The sequence below is a fragment of the Centroberyx affinis genome, unplaced genomic scaffold (genome assembly GCF_046629955.1).
Source record: "Centroberyx affinis isolate AG114_WGS23_722 - 3 ecotype Tasmania unplaced genomic scaffold, CSIRO-AGI_Caff_v1 ptg001586l_1, whole genome shotgun sequence".
Taxonomy (NCBI): Eukaryota; Metazoa; Chordata; class Actinopteri; order Beryciformes; family Berycidae; genus Centroberyx; species Centroberyx affinis.
Window position 1 is genome coordinate 21,188 of NW_027280036.1, and position 23,358 is coordinate 44,545.

General features: G+C 44.2%; 2 protein-coding genes across 3 annotated transcripts; both read left to right on the forward strand.

Annotated features, from left to right (window-relative positions):
• Nucleotides 1-3,876: 3,876 nt before the first annotated feature.
• Nucleotides 3,877-18,762, forward strand: med14 (mediator complex subunit 14). Of its 2 annotated transcripts, XM_071527910.1 has the most exons (29): nt 3,877-4,285; nt 4,906-4,932; nt 5,038-5,143; nt 5,285-5,458; nt 5,989-6,118; nt 6,256-6,384; nt 6,630-6,737; nt 7,754-7,886; nt 8,025-8,175; nt 8,271-8,382; nt 8,652-8,777; nt 9,720-9,798; nt 10,208-10,367; nt 10,547-10,741; nt 11,099-11,233; nt 11,465-11,541; nt 11,692-11,852; nt 12,264-12,410; nt 12,958-13,202; nt 13,585-13,854; nt 14,510-14,762; nt 15,332-15,454; nt 15,703-15,879; nt 16,081-16,319; nt 16,497-16,676; nt 16,793-16,900; nt 17,306-17,431; nt 17,565-17,754; nt 17,959-18,762. In XM_071527910.1, the coding sequence occupies exons 1-29, from the start codon at nt 4,110-4,112 to the stop codon at nt 18,030-18,032; spliced, it is 4,311 nt and encodes a 1,436-aa protein (XP_071384011.1). In that variant the 5' UTR covers nt 3,877-4,109; the 3' UTR covers nt 18,033-18,762. The 2 variants fall into 2 exon arrangements, with proteins under 2 accessions (XP_071384011.1, XP_071384012.1); XM_071527911.1 differs by lacking the exon at nt 15,332-15,454.
• A 1,025-nt stretch (nt 18,763-19,787) lies between these two features.
• LOC139651068 (uncharacterized) lies at nt 19,788-22,614 on the forward strand. The gene is made up of 7 exons (XM_071527906.1): nt 19,788-19,880; nt 20,380-20,434; nt 20,584-20,651; nt 21,037-21,139; nt 21,788-21,906; nt 22,007-22,152; nt 22,260-22,614. Exons 1-7 carry the CDS (start codon nt 19,788-19,790, stop codon nt 22,366-22,368), a joined length of 693 nt encoding a protein of 230 aa, XP_071384007.1. The 3' UTR covers nt 22,369-22,614.
• The last annotated feature ends 744 nt before the right edge of the window (nt 22,615-23,358 follow it).

Here is a 23,358-nt window from a genome sequence, read left to right on the forward strand (position 1 = left end):
ATTATTGAAAATACTATAGTTTCTTACAGTACACACAAGCTGTTATGGAGGGTGGGAGAGGCACAATTCATTTGTAACAGATTCACTGACAGCACGGTGGAATATTACACTATTTTCATCTCACCTGTATTCTATTTCTCTGCCTCTCTCTTGGGGTCAGGTTACTTTCCCTTCTAGTTGCCATGGTATTGTTTGTCAATCTCTCCTGCCACACCCTATGTGTTGTGTGCCTGTATGTGCATGCGCATGTACATATTACACCCCCCCACCCCCCAAACCCTCAAGGTAGCTAGTGCCTATGGGAAATTTTCACAAAATAACCTATGCCTAGCCCACAAGATCATCTACTGTATCTTAAAACTGTTGACCAAACATCTGTACAACTATACAACTAGGACAGTATCATATTCACAGAATAAAGGAGAAAGAAAAGCATAGGAGTTAGAAAATGAGATCATAGAAAGATAGAGGGACTCATCTGCTGACTCACTGCATATGTGTGTGTGTGTGTGTGTGTGTGTGTTTCCCAGTATTTTTTCCTTATCTTTAATGCATTACCTTCTTTCCTGTGTCTGATCAGAGTCATGTTCTTGAAAGAAAACCACTTTGTCTCCACCTCTGGATACACCTTAATCAGTCAACAATCTTTTTGCATCTAGCAAGCTGTCAGTACCACAGGAAGGACTGCAAGAGCAGACAATGATGAATACTAAAAAATATTTCCTTTCCTCTTATCAGAATGACATTTCACCAATTGAAAACAGATGTAAATACAATTTGTATTATGGCTATTCATTTCTTTTCTTTTTTTTCCCCAAAACCATGCTAGTGATGTTAAACCTTAGCAGAGAGAACACTTTTTCTTGATTGATGCGGTCAGCGATTTTATGGGGGTAACACTGCATTCTTGTAAATTAATGAACAAGTACATTAGTGTCAAATTGCATATATGAGATGACTGCTTTCAGGGGCTTTTTTGGGTCAGAAAAATCAAGCCAATGAGACCCAAGGCTGAATATTCAGCTACATTATTCAGCCTTTTTTATTATTGACTCATTTAGTTGTAGTCACAACAAGTCAGTTTTATAGTACCATTGATGTTGCATGTAGAAACATTAAGACCTTTTTTTGCAAACGGCTTAAACAAAAGTTAAGGTCAGTCACATCTCCTTAAGTCATGGAACCTGTCCAAGTTTAGCTTTTGTACTTATTTTGTTGGTTTCTCAGATGCAATAGGCTATTTGGATATCGACTGTTTTTTGAATAAGCCCTTTAAGCCCTATAGTGTGGAGGCAATTAGGTATTTAAGTAATGCTAACACAAAGGTACATGGTGATTTTTTTCTTCAGTTTATGATCATCGTTGTTAGTTTGCTACTCTTTCGCACTATGATTGATATCTGTCAACACTGACTTCATTGTCTTTATTGTCTTTTATTATTCCTTCCTTCATTCATTCATTCATTCATTCATTCATTCATTCATTCATTGTCCTTAACCGGTTATTCCTATTGAGGGTCATGGGGGGGGGGGGGGCTATCCCAGCATGAACTGGGCAGAAGGCAGGGAAACATCCTGGACAGGTTGCCAGTCCATCACAGGGCGAACACTGGTAAACCTACATTCACACCTGCGGGCAATTAAGAGCTTCACGCTTCAACCTGACCTGCATGTTTTTGTACTGTGGGAGGAAACCCAGACAAACACAGGGAGAACATGCAAACTCCACACAGAAAGGGCCAGGGCCAGGAATCTTGCAGTGAGGTGAGGCGACAGTGCGAACCACTGAGCCACCATGCCGCCCCTGAACACTGACTTAACAAATACTATCCTAGCTGGTCTAGTCAGAGTGCTATGATTAAAGGTCAAAGGCCATAACTCTCACAATGTAGGACTTACTGGGCAGACTTGTCAAACTATCCTTGCTCTACAAACTTGTCTCCTGAATTATACAAGTCTACTATTACTGTTTTTTTTGGAGTAACAATTGGCTTGATTATCAGACTTGGCCCAGTGTATCAGTGGAGTGATGTGCTGTGATAGTTTTTTCCAATAAACATGCAAGTATTATATTCATCAAGCCATTTACTGCAAACTTGGAATAGTAAGGCAGAGTTGAACTATTGGACATTCTGTGTTACTATATGTAGGTAACCCTGTAATGATAGAATGCTATTTTATTTGCAATATCTTAAATAAATATTATTTTGCTGGAAGGCTAGACTGACACTGAAACCAAATATCTACTCAGTGTTTTCAAATCATTACACCCTTGTACCCAAAACAGCACTGTATGTTCACTGCACACTACCTTCCTATGGAAGTTATCCGCCCCATTAGTTTGCAAGTGTATGCAAATGTTTCCCACAAACATATAAAATATTTCAGTACATTGGCACATTAAACACCTTAATGAATGTACCTGTAGGAAATGAAATGTTGTGGAACTGGGTTCACTTGCTCTAGAGCTGAATATTTGTCAGTATAGTTTGGTTGGAATTGGTGCATGTGGTCTTAACCATGAATACAATGGCTCACAACTCAGCATGGGTTTACCCAGTAACTATAAAGCTTGGTATACATATTGGGATTTCTAAGTATACATTTCATGCAAATGCATCAAAAACGTGCTGAATGGTTACACTTTTTGTACAGCCATTCACAAGTGATCATCTTAATACAGAGATGGACACAAACCCTAATTTACAAAACCTTTTTTATTTCAAAATTCTGTACAAATGCTAAAAATCATCATCTAAACAAGTGGTCCTCAACCTTTTGGCTTATCACCCCTTGAAACAAAGCGATGCCTGTGGCTACACTAAGCAGCCTGCATAGTGCGGACTCAGAGTGGTGAACAGTTCAAAGCAGAGAGGCAGAAAACTATTCAGTATTTCACAAGAAAAAAGCAACGATTAGTGAAAAATCTTAATAAACAGACACAATAATAAATGCGCATAGTAGAAATATTTTTTCCCCCATAAGTCATCTCAGGACCCCCTACAATTATCTCACAACCCCCTGGTGGGTCCTGCCCCCAGGTTGAGAACCACTGATCTACACAAAGTGTAAACTGTACAAAAATATATTTTGTTCATCTCATGAAAAAATGTAGACCCAGAAGTAAAATGCCCCAAAAAAATATTAATCAAAAAATAAATCAAAAACAGAACCAACTGTTTTTCTTCCTTTCTTTCTTTTTTTGTCTTTCTTTCTTTCTTTGGTCTGCAGGTCCTCAAATGGAGTAGAGTAAACAAATAAGAATACAACTGATCTGCTTGTGTTACTCCCTTTTGGGCAAATAAAAACAGTCTCCAGATCTTCACAAGTCACAGCCAAATATTATATGAATACATAAATAGATAATGGCAAATAAAAAACTATTCTGTAATCATTATAACGAAAACAACCATCAATTTCAACTAAAAACAATGATATTTTCAAAAACGTATTCATTTATATTCTGTCTTCACGTGATCTACATGCTTACTATGATGTGTACTATGATTGTATTTCATGAAGAAGCATGTCAGCCTAAAACAGGTTGGGAAACTATTCCGCACATAAAAAAGATGGGAAAACTCAGTTTAGGTGGGTTTAGTTTCCACCACCACATCCCTAGTCGTTATGCATTCTCGCGCATTACTAACCTCAAGTGAATGCAATGATGAAATGAAGCTAATGATTTTGCTGTCAAGGACCCTCTGAGCAGTTTGGGACTCTATGGGAACCACTGGCCTAAACTGTGTATTTGCAGGTTGACCGGAGTAAAGGGGCCAGGACAGAGGGAGACGTTGCTCCCGTCCACTCCTCATTTGCTCCTGTCTGGGTTTTCTGTCCCGCCAGTCAGACCTGAGCTCATTCCCGACAGCAAAGATGGCGGCTGAGCAGCGTTGAATGTTCTCCGTAATGAGTTAGCTACCAAATTAGATGTATTTAGCGAGTTTCCTGCCGAACAAGGAAGCCGAGCCAATAAAAGAAACTCGTTTCGCGAGAGAAATGTTGTGAGACGGCGTATTTTTTTCTTTTCACGGGAAGTTACTACGACTAGTTTTTTTGTTTTAACGGTAGGTGTGCATCGCCGTAGCTAGCTCGTATCGTCATTGTAAAATGGCTCCGGTGCAGATTGGGTCAGATGGGCAACTGGTCCCGCTTGGGGGTCCCATAGCCTCGGGTCCCCAGCCACCTCCACCTGGGGCCCCGGCCACACAGGGGGTCCGACTGAGCGTGCTCATTGAGTTTCTTCTTCAAAGGACCTACCATGAAATTACCCTGCTGGCTGAACTGTAAGTAACATTTTAGGCCTAAACATAAAAGCTAACTAGGACAACTAGCAGGCTAACCAGCTAGCTAACTACTCTTGCTGCCAGTAAACTCATTGGATGCTCTCCCACCACTCTCCCCCTAGCCATTAAATATGTACTAAGTGGGATTGTTCATAGTTGTATTTGCAGGTAATCGAGTGGTTAGGGAGTGCTTTTGATATGTATGTATGTATGGGGGTAGGAATAAGCTCTATAGGGTAACTTGGTAGGGCAATGATTGATGTGACGGCGGATTTGTAAATACTAGACCCTCTTATGTCTTTTGATGCTATGGCTAGTAGGTTAGTTGTTTAAGAGAAGTGTTGGGGTGATGATCATGTGATAAGTATCTGAGATACCAGGGGGCAGCCAGGCTGATGATGGACCACCTGGACCAGTCTGCTGTCCTCTTGCCAGTTTCTCTTCACCCCAGACCCCTTTCCCATCAATGCTAAGTTGTAGAAGTGTCATCTATTGTAGTCTACCAAGCAGACAAACCAGGGATGCACAGGATTTGGGGCTGGTTACATGTTAGGCTATTGCTATACTTGGATGATGATGACAATGGTGGTGATAATGAAGTTTTGATGTCCCTATTTCAGGCTTCCCAGAAAAACTGACATGGAGAGGTAGGTTTCAGCAAATCTCATCCATATCACAGGTCTCTTATTCACCCTTTCAGTTAAGCCTTTGTTTTTTAATCTGTTTTGAATTGAACTCATCTTTCTTTACAGGAAAATTGAGATTGTCCAGTTTGCCAGTCGCACCAGGCAGCTCTTTGTGCGTCTCTTAGCACTGGTGAAGTGGGCGAGCAATGCAGGGAAAGTTGAAAAGTGTGCGGTATGTCTTTTACAATATCCACAACCATTATCACTTCATTATAGAATTTTAATAAGACACTGCAGTGCTACTGGCCTTTGATCCATCACAACACAAAATCAACTTACACTCACCTCCCACCTCTGGTCTCCATGGTAACAGATGATCTCCAGCTTCCTGGACCAGCAGGCCATCCTGTTTGTGGATACGGCTGATAGGCTGGCATCGCTGGCTAGAGATGCCCTGGTACATGCCCGTTTGCCCAGCTTTGCAATCCCCTTCGCCATTGATGTGCTCACAACAGGGTCCTACCCACGCCTGCCCACATGCATACGAGTAAGTCTGTTATTATGGTTCCTACTCTACCTCTCTAGGGTACTAGTCTACAGCCTGGCTTGAAAGGCTGTTGGGAAATCGAACTCATAGTTTTAACTAACTTACTCTTTTGATTAGGGCTGAACAATTAATCAAAATTTTATCGAAATCGCAATATGGCCCACTGCAATTTTCAAATCGCAGGAGGCGCAATATTTGTTAAAGGCGAAATATGTGTCAAAATACCATTTTAAATTAAATATTGTCGTGCTGCAGAGATGTCCTGGCCTACACATCATATTCTACAGACTTAAGAAAACATCTTTGTTTGGTACAGATCCTCGCAAAAATCACACCATAATCATTGTAATACGTTTTTCAATGAAAATGAGAATAATGATGTAAAAATTATCATTTGTCTAATATCGCAAATCATATCGCAATTACAATATCAGTCAAAATAATCGCAATTAGATATTTTTTCAAAATCGTTCAACCCTACTTTTGATCTAGTTTGTTAGCTCACCACTGTGTTTGTGTGCATTGTATAGGATAAGATCATTCCTCCAGACCCCATTACTAAGAATGAGAAGCAGACCACCCTGAACCAGCTCAATCAGATTCTACGGCACCGCCTTGTCACCACAGACTTGCCCCCTCAGCTAGCCAACCTCACAGTGGGTAAGTTGCTCTTGTAAACACACACACACACACACACACACACACACACACCTGAATATTTCAGTTGTTTGCCTCTCTTGCTGTTCTTCAGAAATAATGGCTGCTCAAAACAAGTTTGTGTTCAACTGTCTGTCTAGCTAATGGGCGTGTGAAGTTCCGTGTGGAAGGAGAGTTTGAGGCCACCTTGACAGTGATGGGAGACGACCCGGATATTCCCTGGAGGCTGCTGAAGCTGGAGATTCTGGTGGAGGACAAGGAAACCGGAGGTAAGACAAGGACACATCCAGCACTGCTGCACACAACAGTGGGAGCTTAGGAGAGGGAGGGAGTGAGGAAGGTGTTTGTGGAGTGTAGACACAAGTTGATTGACATTTTTTTGCCAATTTATTTCCTCTGACTTGTCTTACCTCGTTCTGGCCCTCTCTCCCTCGGCATCTCTCTATTTCTATATTAATTCTATCACCCCATTCTTTCCCTTAATCCATCCATCCTTCCCTCCCTCTACCGACAGATGGCCGAGCCCTGGTCCACAGTATGCAGGTGAACTTTATCCACGAGTTGGTCCAGGCACGTCTGTTTGCAGATGAGAAACCCCTACAGGACATGTACAACTGCTTGCGTATCCTTTCTGTGTGTTTTTGTGAGTGTGTGTACCCACGCACGTGCACACGCATTTTCTTCGTGCCCTGCCTGCAACCACTTGGCTTGGGTCCCAGTCTGGTGTGAACTACTGCAGCAGGGCGGCAGTGTGTGTCGGAGCATATAGAGTATTGACTGGTCAAGCATACGTACACAGCATTCCAATGAGCAACACAGCTGCAGAATTGCATCCTTCCAAGCCCCCTTTTCCCCCTTTCATGGTTGAACAACACAACAGCTTTTTGTTATCGACAAGGAAAGAGCAGCACTATTCACATTATATCCTATTGCTCAGCCATGTTATAATGTGAGGTATAATTAATTTCCCATGAAAGTTTGTCTCTAACACCTGTTGATAATGGCAAATTAATATATTTTACAACATTTCAGTATCTTTGGGAAAATTACAGCTGCGAACTACGGTTGCTAAGTACTGCCACCATCATGTCATGTCAACACTAGTATCCACCACATAGCACTTATATCGTCACGCATTAATAATGGTGCCATTCGTCATGCTGTCATAACCAGTATTTATGGGAAGCAGAGGATTTGTTTTTATCAGACAGTCAGACGCCTATTGCTCATCAGTTGGTGGTAAAACGGTAAACTGTAGCCTTACTTTTAAGTCTGTCAACCCTCAGGCACAGGGGAAAAAACAACGGCTTGTTAGCATTCATGCTAACATCAAAGGCCTTAATCAAGCATGCAAGCTGAGCGCGGCCATGCTAATCACAATGCTAATCAGTGCATCTCTGCTCTGCCTCCCCTGCACCAAAGCTAGTGGTGCAGCTTACCCTCTCAAAGAGTTGTCTGTGTTCGGCACAAATAGCCCTTTTAAAGGGTGTGTTTTACAAACAGAGTATATGTGTCTTGAGGATATGTGTTTGGGTGTGTTCTGAATTTTAATGGTGAGGTGTGTATGATACTATATCGCTAGTCTCTTGGTCTTAGTATTTTCCCACGCTGTGTCTTCCTTAACCCCTTTGTGTCCAGACTCCTTCTGTCTGTCGCTGCAGCTCGAGGTGCTCCACTCCCAGACTCTGATGCTGGTCCGAGAGCGCTGGGGAGACCTGGTGCAGGTGGAGAGATACCTGCCCGCCAAATACCTCACACTCACTGTCTGGAAGTAAGACTTTTATACACAGATGGTGCACCTGTGTCAAACGACATTAAAACTGAATGATTAGATAATAACCATAATGGTTGACTGTATTCATACTGTTTTCCTCCCATCTTCCCCTCCTCTCTCTTTTTGTTCTTCCAGCCAACAAGTGTTGGGTCGGAAAACGGGCACCGCATCAGTACACAAAGTCACCATCAAGATTGATGATTCAGATGGATCCAAGCCATTGCAAATATCTCATGAACCTCCCCTCCCTGCCTGTGACTCTAAACTAATGGAGAGAGCTATGAAGGTTAATCTCCTGGACATGACGTATGTAGCATTATGGCCTGCTGAACAAGTCTCTTATGATTTAACATCTTCTCTCTGCTCCCATTCATTTTGCAGATTGATCATCTCTCAGTGGAGAAACTTTTGATTGACAGCGTGCATGCCCGTTCCCATCAGAAGCTACAGGAACTGAAGGCCATTCTAAAGGCCAGCAACCCCAGCGACAACTGTAAGCATTTCCTCTACTTTCTCTTTATTCAAACAACTGAACACTTCCCTGGGCATATATAGCGCAAAGCTACAGTAAATAATGTTGTCTCCCACTAGTGATGCAGCACTGACCCCTTCAAGTCAATCAATGTTCTTTAAGTGCTGGATCTCTTTGCAAAATGCATCATGCATAAAATCTGTCTGTTTGCTTCAGAGGTGTGTGACATCTGAGGTATCTAAGAGAGATATTTGAGTGCATGACACTATGACTGTGTGTCTGTTTTTCAGCATTCATCGAGACTGCGTTGCCCACACTCGTTATTCCAATACTGGAGCCCTGCGGTCGCTCAGAGTGCCTACACATCTTTGTAGATCTGCACTCTGGGATGTTCCAGCCCATGCTGTATGGTATAGGTAAGTAGGAGCAAACACAAATTCAAAACTACAAACAGAGCACCATGTATCCTTTGTAATGTAATGAAGCAATGGTGATGGAGGTTAGTTTTTTGTTTTGGTCCCACATTTGTCCTTGTGTTGGTCCCAATAATGGTTCTAGTGCGTGTTGCATTTATTAAAGGGTTTTGCTTTGGATACTTCATCATAATAGAGACATTAATTCTAACAATTGGGTTAGGACTTGCCTGATATCAGACAGAATTGTCAACTCGTTACACTCCATTTCCATCTTCAGTCTGACATTGCCTCCACTCTAAGGGATTCGATTTTCCCTAATCAATCACTAGAGACCAACGTATCCGCCTGAATCTAACGTCATTTTAAGTTGACACTGATGCGTAGCCATGACAACACCAGAGACGGTTCAGAAAGTGTAGAGCATCTTTGACAACACGGAACAAAGTAAAAACAAAGTACGACGACTTTTAATCGATTTAGAACAGCCTCGATAGCAGCGTCTATCTTGTCTATAGCGGTCGCCATTGTTGTTATTACTTCCCCTTGGTTCCGGCGCACAGCTTGACAACGCTTGACAACAGCTTGACAACGCCGTTAGTCCCGCCCGTGGCACTGATTAATCGTAATCGGTAATCGTTAGTCCCCCCTGGCGCTCATTGGACTGATCACTTTTTCAACCGGGAGAAACCGCTGTTTCATGTCACGATGCCAGACCAGAATCAGTTAACTTGGTGGAGTGGGCGGATTCAAAGGTCTGGACCCAGGCAAGGTTAGGACTGCACCTCTATGAAAATTTGGCTAGGGTAATTGAATGTCACATTTTCTCTCTGTGGTTATAATTTTCTTGCTCGGCACTGCTGAATAATTACAGAGGGATCATTGGAGCGTTGTCCTGTAGACAATGATTTGTGAACCTAAAAACCTGCTGTGTTCTCTCTCTAGATCAATCCATGCTGGATGACATTGAGAAGACCATCAACGACGACATGAAGCGCATCATATCTTGGCTTCAGCAACTGAAGTAAATCCACCTCCCTAAGTCATAGACATGAACTTGAAATAGAAATCAATATTTCCCTTGTAAATGAGTGTTTGGGAACAGGCTAAGGATAGTAGAGGCAGTTGAGTAGACGGTGATGATGCACAGCAAAGAGTCGACCGTGAGAGCCGGAGTGTGACGCCTGCCTCTGGCCCGTCAAAAACGTCTCTAAACGCAGCCAGTCAGTGTTGGCAGGCATGTGTAAGTGAAAATGAGTGATGAAATGACTGAAATAGTATTTGGCTAGGTAAGTTGCTAGATGACTTGCTGAGGCAGCAAGAGACTTGCACTAGCGAACAGTGTGAATGCAGTGAGAATGAGTGCTGTCATGAGCCCTGGACCATTCAACTTAGCTGTCATTCAATCACTTGCTGTGTTTCTCTCTGTCCAGGTTCTGGTTGGGGGAACAGCGCTGTCGACAGTCAGTGAAGCACCTTCCCACTGTGTGTACCGACGTCCTCCACCTCTCCAACTCAGCCTCTCATCCTGCTGGCAGCTTATCCAAACACAAACTCTTCATCAAGCTCACACGGCTACCACAGTACTACATTGTGAGTTCCCTTCCAATATTCTGCTCAAAAGGGCAAAATCGAAATGCCAATCTTCCAGAAAATGCCACTGCACCGATATATGCACTCAGTGCTGCTATAACTCCCCCCTCTCTTTCTCCATCACTCCTGTCTCTTTTTCACTCCTCTCTTTTTCACCCCTCATCCATCCCTCTCTCTAGGTGGTGGAGATGCTGGATGTGCCTGGCAATCCCACAGAGCTGCAGTACAAGTACTCCTTCCTGTCTGTGTCTCAGCTGGAGGGAGAGGACGGACCTCCGTGCGCCCAGCTCCTGCAACACTTCAAGCCCAACCTGGAACAGCTTGTCCAGGACATCACAACAGGGAGAGGGGCCCGTCCTGGGACTAAGAGGAAGGTAAGAGTCAGTGCTAGAGTGATTATACATATCTCACCATACACGAATGGCATTTTCTTTGAGCTTTTACGGGGGCGGTGGTAGCCTAGACGTTCGAGAAGTAGCCGGTTCGAATCTCTGAACTGGCTTGGAAAATGTAGCTATTTACAAGATGTCCTTGAGCAAGGCATTTTACCCCCCAACTGCTCTAGTGGAGCTGCTAAGTGGGAAACAGTAGAAGGCTTTGGTTGTACTGAGCAGCTGTGTGAATGTGAAGCATAACGTTGCTGGAAAAGAGCATGAGTGCTCAATAGATAAATAAAAATAGAAAAAAAAAAACTTGTTCTTAAGTGTGTCTTTTGTCCCGTTGTGCTGTAGCTGTCTGGAGACCAGGGGGCCCTGGAGCCAAAGAAGCCCAAGCGCTCTGGGGAAATGTGTGCCTTCAATAAGGAGCTGGCTCACCTAGTGGCCATGTGTGACACCAACATGCCCTTCATTGGCCTCAGAGCAGAGGTATGTCTCTGTCCTTAGTCAGTCAGTCTTTTTATTTCAGTGATACTTCCACCATTTCTTCCTGCCCATCACCTCTTCATCTATATTATTTTCATATCAAGACATTCATTCATACTCATTCTTCTATCTCATATTCCTGATTCCAGTCCCGTTTTCTTCTTCCTTCTACTGCCACACTTGTGTTCTCAGACTAATGTGCATATGTGTATTTATTTGTCTGTCTGTGTGTAGTTGTCCAACATGGAGATCCCAAACCAGGGCGTCCAAGTGGAGGGTGACGGCTGCAGTCACGCCATACGCCTCCTCAAGTAATACACACAATAACAAACTCACACATGCATACGTTACACACACAAGATGACAGCTAAATTAGAGCAAAATCTTCTTTAAAAAATCGTTAAAATTTGCTTTAAATATTGTGACTTTAAAATGTATTTTGTTATTTCCCCCTTCCCTAGGATTCCTCCCTGTAAAGGTGTAGGAGAGGAGACCAGAAGAGCTCTAGATCGCACCGTACTGGACTGCACCATCCGCCTGCAGGGCAGGAACAACCGAACCTGGGTGGCTGAACTGGTGCTGGCCAATTGCCCTCTTAACAGCACACACAGCAAGGAGCAAGGTATTGGAACACACATAGACCTCTCCACAGCACCGCCGAAAGTTGATGAGTAAACACTCACTGTAGCAATTTTAGCAATTGGTCATAATAACATTGTAACATAAAGTAGTTGACCGCTAACATTAGCCAAGGTCATGGATAGGTGAACCACTGGTGTGAGAAGTTCTTACATTCACCATCATGGATGTTCCTTTCAAACAAACTGCTGGATTATTTTGGTTTCTATTGCATTTTTTGTCCAAAGACCAGTTGAATCTGCCATTGCTTACATCTGATGTGCTGTCTTGTGCTTAGTGTTTTGAGTATGACGTAAATCAAATATGGCCATGTGTGAATAAGGTGGATTGTCTGCACCTGCTACATGGCTCAACCTCGACCTTAAATGTATCACCTTCCCGTCCCTTCTATTAGCCTCCACACGGCACGTGTATCTCACCTATGAAAACCCTCTGTCGGAGCCAGTGGGCGGGAGGAAGGTGGTGGAGATGTTTCTCAACGACTGGAGCTCCATCAGCCAGCTCTACCAATGTGTCCTCGACTTCTCACGTGCACTACCAGGTACGTGCGTGCTTGTCTCTAACGCCAAGATCACACTTTATGGGTGGAATGCATTACTCTCTGATGGAAGCCAGTTCATTTCAAATGTGTGAATCTATTACTGCTGCATCATATTTGTTGCAGATGCACTGTGTGTGATGAAGGTGATGCATACGTTGGGTTTATTCTACTTATGTGTTGAATATGCATGTATGAGCTAAAACAAATGTTTTCCGTTTTATTTACTATCTCTCTTAGGTTTTTGTGGTGAAAACCCTTCATTAGTCAATCAAAAGTACAATGAAAATTTATGTTATAATATTACAATCGATATAACAGTCTAATCAGTTTAATCTCAATAAGTTTGAACCATGGGATCATTGCGTAGAAGTCTGCACATAATTTGCAACAACATAAATGCATTACGGTCTAGGTGTGATCCCAGACTGAGAGATCCCAGACTCCACGAGTTCTGAGGTTCTCAAGTATCACTCAGTGATGCGTTGATGCTTGGAGACAGAAACCTACTCATCTAACATGGACCCACATTGTGTCTGCTTCCATCCAGAGATGCCGTCTTACCTAAGCCTGTTCTCTGAAATCCGGCTGTATAACTACCGTAAACTGGTGCTGTGTTACGGCAGCACCAAGGGCAGCTCCGTCACCATCCAGTGGAACTCCAGCAGCCAGCGTTTCCACCTGGCCCTTGGCACGGTGGGGCCCAACTCTGGCTGCTCCAACTGTCACAACATCATCCTCCACCAGCTGCAGGAAATGTTCAACAAGAGCCCGAACGTGGTACAGCTACTGCAGGTACACCGTAGCATCAATACAAAAATGCACGCACAGCACACATGTTCAGACTTGCTAGAACTGGGTCAAGTAGTATTTGCAGTAGTATTTGCAAATAATTCTTAGCGTTTGTCTTAGTCTTGTTTATTTATGCCTAGTGTTTTAAACTTGGAGTACCAGATGGGTGGAGCTTACCACATCAGGACAATTAAAGTGGCTGGCAGGAAAAAGTATCCTAAATTGACTTTGAAATTCTTTAAACTATCTGGTGCTCATTGTATTGTCCTATGTAGCAAACCCCACTCATCTGGTTCTCCAAGTTCTATTTCTCTTGTGACGTATATTCTACCTTGTATGCGGCTGCAGGGTAACTTGACTTTTCTCTCTCCATTTTCCTCTCCAGGTGTTGTCCGACACACAGGCCCCCCTGAATGCAATCAACAAGCTACCGACGGTGCCCATGCTGGGTCTGACCCAGCGCACCAACACAGCCTACCAGTGCTTCTCCATCCTACCCCAGTCACCCACGCACATCCGCCTGGCTTTCCGCAACATGTACTGCATAGACATCTACTGCCGGAGCCGCGGGGTGGTGGCCATCCGAGACGGAGCCTACAGCCTCTTTGACAACACCAAGATTGTAGAAGGCTTCTACCCTGCTCCGGGACTCAAGGTATGTAGGAAAGCAATGTAGGAAAGACAGGGTTGTCACATTTTTATCTGAGAAGGGAGACAAGTTTCTGTCTGAACTGCCTGGTGACAAAGCCGTGTCACTTGTAGTTCTTTCCCACACCCAGTCTGGGAATATTACACTATGCTCATCTGGGTCCAGCTGAAAACCAAAAGGTGTGGCCTGGTGACATGGGTTAAACACTGAACTTACACATGAAGGGCTGGTTTCGCAGACAGGGATTAAGCCTAGTCCTGGATATCTCCAATGAATTTTGTCTTTAGTCTAGGACTAGGCTTAATCCTAGACTAAAGACAAAATTCATTGGAGATATCCATTGAAAAAGTCCTTAGTCTAAGACTATGCTTGATCCCTGTCCGCGAAACCAGCCCCAGGTGGGGCAGAGTTTGACCCTGGTCTTGACTCGGACCTCTTGACCAGGGGCATTTTGCGGGGTCGACTTAACACTGGCCGACCCTTTCACACATTTTTCCTGGGACATTAGTCCGATGTGAGAGGGATATTAGTCATATGTGTATACAACTTGAAGGTTTTTTTTCTTGTGATTAATATAACTGGACTTGAAAATTAAATTAAAAGAAGAAACAACAACTTACACTTTTTTCAACTTTTGTCTTCCCCTCTTCCCCCTCTCTAGACTTTCCTGAACATGTTTGTAGACAGCAATCAGGACGCTCGCAGGCGGTCTGTCAATGAAGACGATAACCCACCCTCGCCGGTGGGCGTAGACGTGATGGACAGCCTAATGAACCAGTTGCAAGCCCAGCAGCAGCAGCAACAGCCAATGAGAGGGAGCGCAGGAGGCGTATACCCTCCCCTCACTTCGCCGCCAACACCTTACCATGCCAATGTAGCTCCTTCGCCATCCATGATGCCCACCCAGTCACCAGGTAAGAGGCCATCTGGAGCTGTGTTTGGGAGGGCATGTGTAGTAGTTGGCTCATGTACGTGTATGTGAGCGAATGGTGCCCTGTGCTATTTGTGCCACCTGAGCTTGTTAGCCACCCATATAGCATCAATCAAATCACTCTGTTTTTGAATAAATCAAATCACTCTCATCAATCACCTGCCACCCACTTGCTTAACTTCTGTGTGTTTGTGTGTGAAGTGATAGCAAATTGTGTACATATGAGAGAGAAAGGGGGAGAGCAACAATGTGTGCCCGTTTTTAATTTTGTGAAACCATGAGATCAATTGTGTTTATGCCATGCAACATTAAACACACACCTCATAGACCAGAGGAGAGAAAGCATGCAGTCAGTCTTGCTCCTTCCATCCTGCTCCATCTCAGCCCGCCAGCCAGAGACCACAGCCCTCGGCCCAGCTTTAGTGCGTGTGTATATGAGTGTGTGTGTGTGTGTGTGTGTGTGTGTGTGTGTGTGTGTGAGAGAGAGAGGAGAACTTGTCAACCTCTACCTGAGTCTGACGAGCCCTTTGGTGTGTGTGTGCATGTGTGCAGGGACCATCCATGCCTCCGGCTCCCCTAGCGGAGCTCTGAGGGCACCCTCTCCTTTTGGGCCCACCCCGTCTCCCTCCTCTCTGGGCATAGCCATGGGCCAGACCAGCTTTGCCAGCCCCCACGGTAAGTGGCAGGGTAGCCATTAATGCTGGCTGGGTGTTGATTCTGGGCTGGGCAAGGGCTGGATAGGGCTGGAATGAGCTGAACTGAGCGTCTTCACAGGGCACTTGGCTGCAGACATTAGCCAGCACATGACAAACAGCCTGTTAGAAGGGTAAACAGTGGGCACACAGTAGTGCATGCATCTGACAGTGTTTGTTGTTGTAAGTCAAGTCCATTATGTGGCTGATGCCTGTCTGTCTACCCCCTAGGTGCTCTGGACCCCAGTTCTCCTTATACCATGGTGTCTCCCAGCCAGAGGGGCCAGTGGCCCGGCTCACCCCAGGTCTCAGGGCCTTCTCCTGGGGCGCGCATCCACGGAATGTCCCCTGGAAACCCCTCGCTGCACTCGCCCATCCCTGACCCTCATTCTCCGCGTGCTGGAACCAGTAAGTGCTGCTTTCTCAGTATTACCTCACATTATCAAAGAAATTAGAATCCTTTGTGTGGGGATAATTTCATTTGGGATGAAAAACCATCTGTTGTATTTTTTTCACCATAATTGTTGTATGTAATTTGTTTACTTGCTATACAAAACATCATTATCATGTTAACCTTTTTGTATATGCGTCTCTTTCTCTCTCTCTCAGGTTCCCAGGTCATGCCCAGCAGTATGCCTCCACCCCGCAAGCTACCTCAGCGCCCCTGGGCCGCCTCCATCCCCACCATCCTCACCCACAATGCCTTGCATGTGCTCCTGCTCCCCTCGCCCACGCCCTGCCTGGTGCCGGGCCTGGCAGGAAGCTACCTCTGCTCGCCGCTGGAGCGCTTCCTGGGCTCGGTTATCATGAGACGCCACCTGCAGAGGATCATTCAGCAAGAGCCCAACGTGAGCGTTGCACAAGTCATCTCTTTCTGCTTCAAGCTGTACTTTTCTCTCACTGTATTTCATACTGCCTGAATAGAACTGGGAAAGATCTTTCCCGGATTGATCATTCCTTTCTCAAATGACATTTTCTGTTCTGTACTCCCCTCACCCTTTCCTCCTCTGTCACCTCTCCTCCAGTTGTCCATCGTGAACTCCAACGAGCCTGGGGTAATCATGTTCAAGACGGAGGTGCTGAAGTGCCGTGTGGCTCTCAACCCAAAGAACTACCAGACACTGCAGCTCAAAGTCACTCCAGAGAACGCTGGTCCCTGGTCCCAGGAGGAGTTGCAGGTGCTGGAGAAGTTCTTTGAGACCCGGGTAGGTATAGGCAGCACGCACTTGCAGCCAGTCACATAGGCTTGTATACCCACATGCACTCATGCACACCTACATCATTAAGCCATTGACCCATCTCCTTGTGTCCTCTTTTCTAGGTGGCTGGCCCTCCCTTCAAGTACAACACTCTGAATGCCTTCACAAAGCTGCTGGGGGCTCCCACTAACATTCTCAGGGACTGCGTACGCATCATGAAGCTCGAACTGGTGGGTGGCCGTGTTTGTCTTTATAAGAGAGGTTATGGATATTGAATACATGGTGGTGTGTGAGTCTCTTAAGTCTGTCTGTGTTTGAGTCAAACAGGTTTGTCACAAAGTGCTTCACAGAACACAAGGGACACAAAAGCAGATTAAAAACAAGGATAATAAAAACAAGAGAGGGAACAATTACACCATGTGCTCCAAGAAACAGAGCCAGAGCCTGTGTGTGTGTTTGAGGGTGTGAGACTGTGCATGAAAATGTGACTGCCTCCACACAACCACATTCATGTGTGTTAGTAGATATGGGACTGTCAGGGAAAGACCAGAACAGTCCGCAGGAGAAGTGAGTAAATATCATGTATTGAATGTCTGTTTATGTCTCACATCCCTCTGATCTCTCTGTTCCTGCAGTTCCCTGACCAGGCTGGCCAGCTGAATTGGAACGTCCAGTTCTGTCTGACCATCCCTCCCAGCGCTCCTCCCATCGCCCCTCCTGGAACCATTGCCGTGGTGCTCAAGTCCAAGATGCTCTTCTTTGTACGTTTCGGCAGCAACCCACCATCTATCCTCCATAAGCTTGGACGGTCATACACCTCTGTCAGACATAAATCCTCTTTATAAACATGTTGGCGTACCTGACCCAGCGTCTTGTGTCTGTTTCGGCCCCCAGCTCCAGCTCACCCAGCGCATCCCCGTGCCCCAGGAGCCAGTGAGCATCATCGTGCCCATCGTGTACGACATGGCTACAGGCCTCACCCAGCAGGCCGACATCCCCAGACAGCACAGCTCCTCCGGGGCTGCGGCGCTCATGGTCTCAAACATTCTTAAGAGGTTCAATGAGCTGCACCCCGCCAGACAGGGTGAGACTCCCGACTCCTAGTTGACACTCACAGAATATGTCGCTATGCATTCATTCACACACAGAGAAATATCTAGTTTGAGCACTGATGCACAGAGAAACTAATACCAGGCAAAATACTCACATAGTTTTGTTATCTAGACTTTGAAGGTAGATGTTTTTGTTAACAGTGGGTATTATTTTTGTTTGTTTTTTCTCTCTTCAGGTGAGTGTACGATATTTGCGTCTGTTCATGAGCTGATGGCCAACCTCACCCTACCCCCTGGTGGTCGTCAGTAGCAACAACAAATCCACAGCCGGTACTGGAGCCCAACTGGACGGAGTCCCTTCTTAGAGGGAATAAGGGAGAATAACAGAGAATTAACTGTTGTCCCAAGATGTCAAAATGCAACATATGTCCTCTCTGCTTCAGCCAATGGACTTCAGACTTGATGTACAGTTCCTGATTCAAAGGGAGTGAATTATGCAGAATTGTAAAACAATGTTTATTCTTGATAAAAGTCAACATGTGACTCAAAGAAATAACAGTTGCCATGGAGGTGTATCTTGAAAGAGGGAGGCATTCGATGCAAAAGGATATCAAAAATGTTATTTTTTTGTCCTTCAGGTGCACTTCTGAACAAAGGATTATCTATTGAAAATATGGTTGTTTACCAAAAGATGTACATTGTTGTATATTTGAGTGTTGAAAAGAGTCCTACGCATTGAGTTAGATTTTTGCTAGAGATTGTCTTCTTTTTTTTATATAATGCCAGATCGATACTGTCATGGTATCGGGAGATATATTCTTTGTTAGCACACTATTTAAATGTCTTCTTCCCTTTACTATGTCGAAACCTCAGCATTTTTATTTCAAGCTGTCACTTTGGATACTGTAAAACTGTGACAAACTTTCTAAGCCAGCTGTATTTTATTAAGACCGCTTTTGAGTCCTGAATGAAGAATCTGAGACCTCTTGTCTGTCTTTGATTACTACTTAATAAACCAAGCCCAGAGCTGACATGTGCTTTGAGGATCTTCAGTTGGCAGTGATATAATAAGACAAGCAACAGCCTTTTTCCTATTTTAGTCCTGGGATAAACCTGTAGACAATACATTTGATGCAGACTGCACCCCCTCCCCTCCCCTCCTCCTCCTACCAAGTGATCCTCAGCCCCAAAACATGACATCATTCACAAAGCCGGGTGGTCCTCAGTCTGCGGGGCGTTCAAGACTGCAAATGTGTTGCAAAGGGCGTGGGCATGGGTTCAGTTCATCAAGCTCAGCAACACCTACATGGATACTCCGGTGTTAACGATAATTCTTCACCTTTTGCTTGCGTGTGCGCTTCGTCTGCTCACGAAGAGATGAAGAATTGTAGGCGAAGAACCGTTTTTATCAGCGTTTATTCACCCTGCCTGAACGTTTAGCAGTCTCGAACGCGCCCCTTGCATTAGATCAAATATTCCCGATCAGATACGACTAAATAAAAACTTAGGTCCTACTCTATTATTTTTTCTCTCTTTAGACTCCATTAGGTAATCGCCATCGCTCTTTATGTGTTTCATATGGATTGTGTGCGGCTTAACAGATAGTGTGATAATCACAGCCAGTTCAGTTCAGATATGGCAGTGAGCATCTCCGAGCCGCTCTGTCAGCCGTGCGTTTACCATGAAGCATCATTTAAAGGTAAGCGTCAACATTACCGACAATTTTTTGTGTTGCATTTGTTTCTTTCGCGATAAGACTGTGATGCCGTGGAACAAAATATCAGCCCCTGGTGTTAAATAAAAAGCATTGTGGAGGAGTTTAAGGCGCTGCTCCCTACAGAAACGGGCTGCGTCTCATTTCAGCGCTGTCCACTCCCCCTCTGTCCTTATTCACTCTCCTGCTGTTGGACTGAAGGGAGAAATGCAACATGCATATTATTCTACTGACAGTATATATTTCTGTGTGTGTATGCGGGGTGAAGGGGAAAGGGGGAGTTGCCAGACAAACCCAGAGATTTATGTTTGACTCCTCTGGTCAGTGGAGCTCCAGGTGAAGAGACCCCTGATGCCGGTCCAGCTGAGTCCGGAGCAGGTGGGCCTGGAGATGCTGTGTCTCTGTGGGCAACTGGACCTTCTCATCAGGGCGCAAATGCAGCAGGTAGGGCAACCTGATCACTATGCTGCGTTCAAATGCTCCTCGGAAGCTCCCTCGTCTGAACTTGGAAGTCGAAAATAAAATTTGCAGAGCATTCAAGAGCTTTTGGTAGGAAATAACAGTCGACCTTGTGAGAAAAGTAGTTTTGTGGTGGCTGCTGAAGGCAACTGCATTTGGCAATATTCTAATGTAGGTACAACACTTAAACACTGTACATGAGAGTACCAACATGTATGCTATTTCTGGGAGTCAGGGTGGACAGATATTTTACAGACAAACTTTGGCTGCAAATGTATTTTCATCAGTCTTTATTGCATAATTTCTTTATTGACATCGACAATCTTTTTAAAGAATTTTTTTTTTCAGTTCAAAGTAGAGATAAACAGGAAAGTCTGAGAGAGATGTGACAAAGCTCATGGGAATGAATAGGCATGCATCTGAATAGGTACGGGTCCTTTTGTCCTGCAATATGTTATTCATAATTATTACATTGAAGTTCCAGGAGCAGCTGCGACAAGACTGTAGCCCAGAGGAGTCAGACACTTTCCAGGCTCAAGGTAGGTGTGGTACATTATTCAGAGGATCCTGATATTTTCATCTCTGATGCTAAGGCAGTTCCTCAGCTCTTTTATCTGCAATCAAACTGTTGAACTCAGCTTGGAAAGCTCTTGTGCAGCTGAGATTTTTTTGTGCTATACACTTCCAGGAGCAGAGATTCTTGACCAGATGCTGCAGTGCCTCGAACATCTACCAAAGCCTATGCCACAGCTGGAGGTATCACATCTGACAAATGAAACTGAAACTTGAGTTTTCTATGTCTCTAGAAATATATAAACACAATGAAAATTCATCAGCAGGCCTTATTGCTCAGCCAAATCTAATAAGTAAACAAACAGAGCAATAAATAGATTACAACTACAGCATATGTGTCCATATATCATGATATAAATATCCAAATGAGAACTATTCTTCAACTGCAACACTTAATGGAAATGATCCTGGAATAGGACAAGGAGCAAACCTGGGCGTCAAAACCGAAATGACTCCCCATACCTCCACAAACATCTACAGAAAACACTGATAAAGGTACTTGAAATGAGAATACAGTGATTCAAGGTAAAACTGAGATCAGTGGGTTTGTGTGTAATTGTTCTGTCAGGACTATCTGGACATGGTGGGTCTGTCGGCCATGTTTCCTCGTGTGGAGGTGTTCCTCATCCAAGGAAGTGCGGTGGACATGCTGGAGAGGCCGCTCATGGACGGTGAGGCCTTCAGCTGATGGTTGATCCCCTCCCTGCTGTACCAGGATGACGAAGCATATTTCAATCCATTTGTGTTTATTGTTGTTGGGGGACACACCAGTAGCCGGGGAATTAGATAGACCTATTGCACAGTAACATCAGAGTATGTGCAGGTTTCAGAAAGCCACATTTAAAACTTTTAGGACCTTTTCATGCTGGCTGGAATTCAATTTAAGACCACTTCATAAACAAAAACAAACAAACAAAGCTGGCAAAATCGGCCTATTTCCAATTGAACTGAAACTATAAATGGGAAGTATATAGGAAAATAATTGATAAGGGACATTTAGTCTAATTACATTTAGTAAAGCAAGCAGATACAATGGGGAAAAAACAAAACAACATATTTTACATATTGTACTACTAACCCTGTACTGTAAGCGTGGACATGCAGCACAAAGACACCTGTCATTGCAGTTTTTCAGACTATTTAAGGACCTGTGGATACCCTGAATATGACACATAACAAAGTAAAGATCTTAAACATTTAATTTTTGAAGAAGCATTTCTATTCACTACACCCCCTCCACACTGGATGTTCACGCTACCAAAGTTCCTCCGTGTGTTCCCACAGGAGACGTCTAATGTAAGATGGTGCTTGTGTTGCAGAATACTTCTCCCACATTGCCAAACTGAACCAGCTCCTGGTGCTGAGTCAACAGCTAGAGGAGGATATCAGGCACCTTGGAAGCCACAAATACATCGCCCACCAGCTCTCCGTTATATACGTACGGTCTTCTATTCAGCATTACTCTTTTCTGTCACGCATCAACCTGACACTGTACATTTTCACTCCACTGTGTCCTTTTCAACATCACTTTATTACAGCAAGTCATCAGTTCTTTCAGAGGAATCCAGGCCTTCTCTGAAATAAAGAAAGATATTGAGGCCAACTTCAAACAGATGAAACAGTCTCTGGTGACAGAGGAAGGCTCCAGGCTAGAACCTCAGCTGGCTGCACACTACATCAACTGGTGAGAGGAAATCTAAATATTACAATCGGGGCTGGATTTTTACTTTTTGTGTGCATGTTGTGCATATTTAATACAATCTGCTAACAGCCGTGTTCTGTTGTGTGTAGGATATTAGAGCTAATTCACAGCCTGACGTCAGTGGTGTCGTCGCTACCGGAGGATCTGACAGAAGACCTGAGCCCGGCCATGAGCTTCATGTCTCAGCTCTTGTCCTGACTCGCCCTCTGAGGAAAACCCACCCAAGACTGCCGTGGTTCTGATGCACCAGGGAGCCCCTGCTTCTACATGAACTAATGTTGTTGATATCACTGTAAAAAGGTGCTACACAATTTGATTCAACTTCCTGATTAATGGTGGGATTGTATATTTAATTGACACAATCATGTAGGTTTTTACATTGTCCTTCTGAATGTGGCCCATATTAGGCCCTATGGTGAGTCAGTTGTTTGGAAATGAATGTAAGCCTGCTGATTCCCTCAACTCACTATCATATCATATTTCAAAATTTTTACCCAAAATGGAACAATAAAAATTGTATGCAATAGGGAGATCATGTCTTTGCTTTCATCAGAATTTGACCAGTAGGCTTCTAGGATACCTGTAAGTATTGCACAACTATATTCCCCTTCATCTGCATATTCAAATCGGATATTCTGGTTTTCACGACAGGTCAAAAGCCGCAAATCAACATTTCAAAAATAAGGTTTTATTGACGAAAAGGTTTTCAAAACATCTCAGAACATTCTCAACGTAGAAGACAAACTTAATAAAACTTGCTGACCTAGGGAAATGGTTCCACAAATTAAGTTAAGTATTTTCAAAAAATATTAAAGGCAAGGCTGCAGTCTAGCTGTATTTTATTTATTATTCGCAGCGTAGAATAAACAATCTGCGGTTAACTTTCTGTGAGACAAGACTTGCTGGGAGGTTGTTGGCCGCCAGATGGGGTCTTTCTCACGTTGCATATGCCACTGGTGGAGTGGCACCTGCCAGTCCCAGCGGCATATGCCGTTGGAGAAGATGAAACAAATAAAGCCTGTGGTTTATATTATTGATGCAATCATAAAAGGCCAAAAGCTAACTTCTTTCCCTCCCTGTAAAATCACTGTAAAGCATTGCGCCGAATGGCTTGTTGCCTTTATAAAACGGCACTAATACGCAAATGTAGTATTAAAAAAAGCAACTCAAATGCGTTCAGAATGCAAG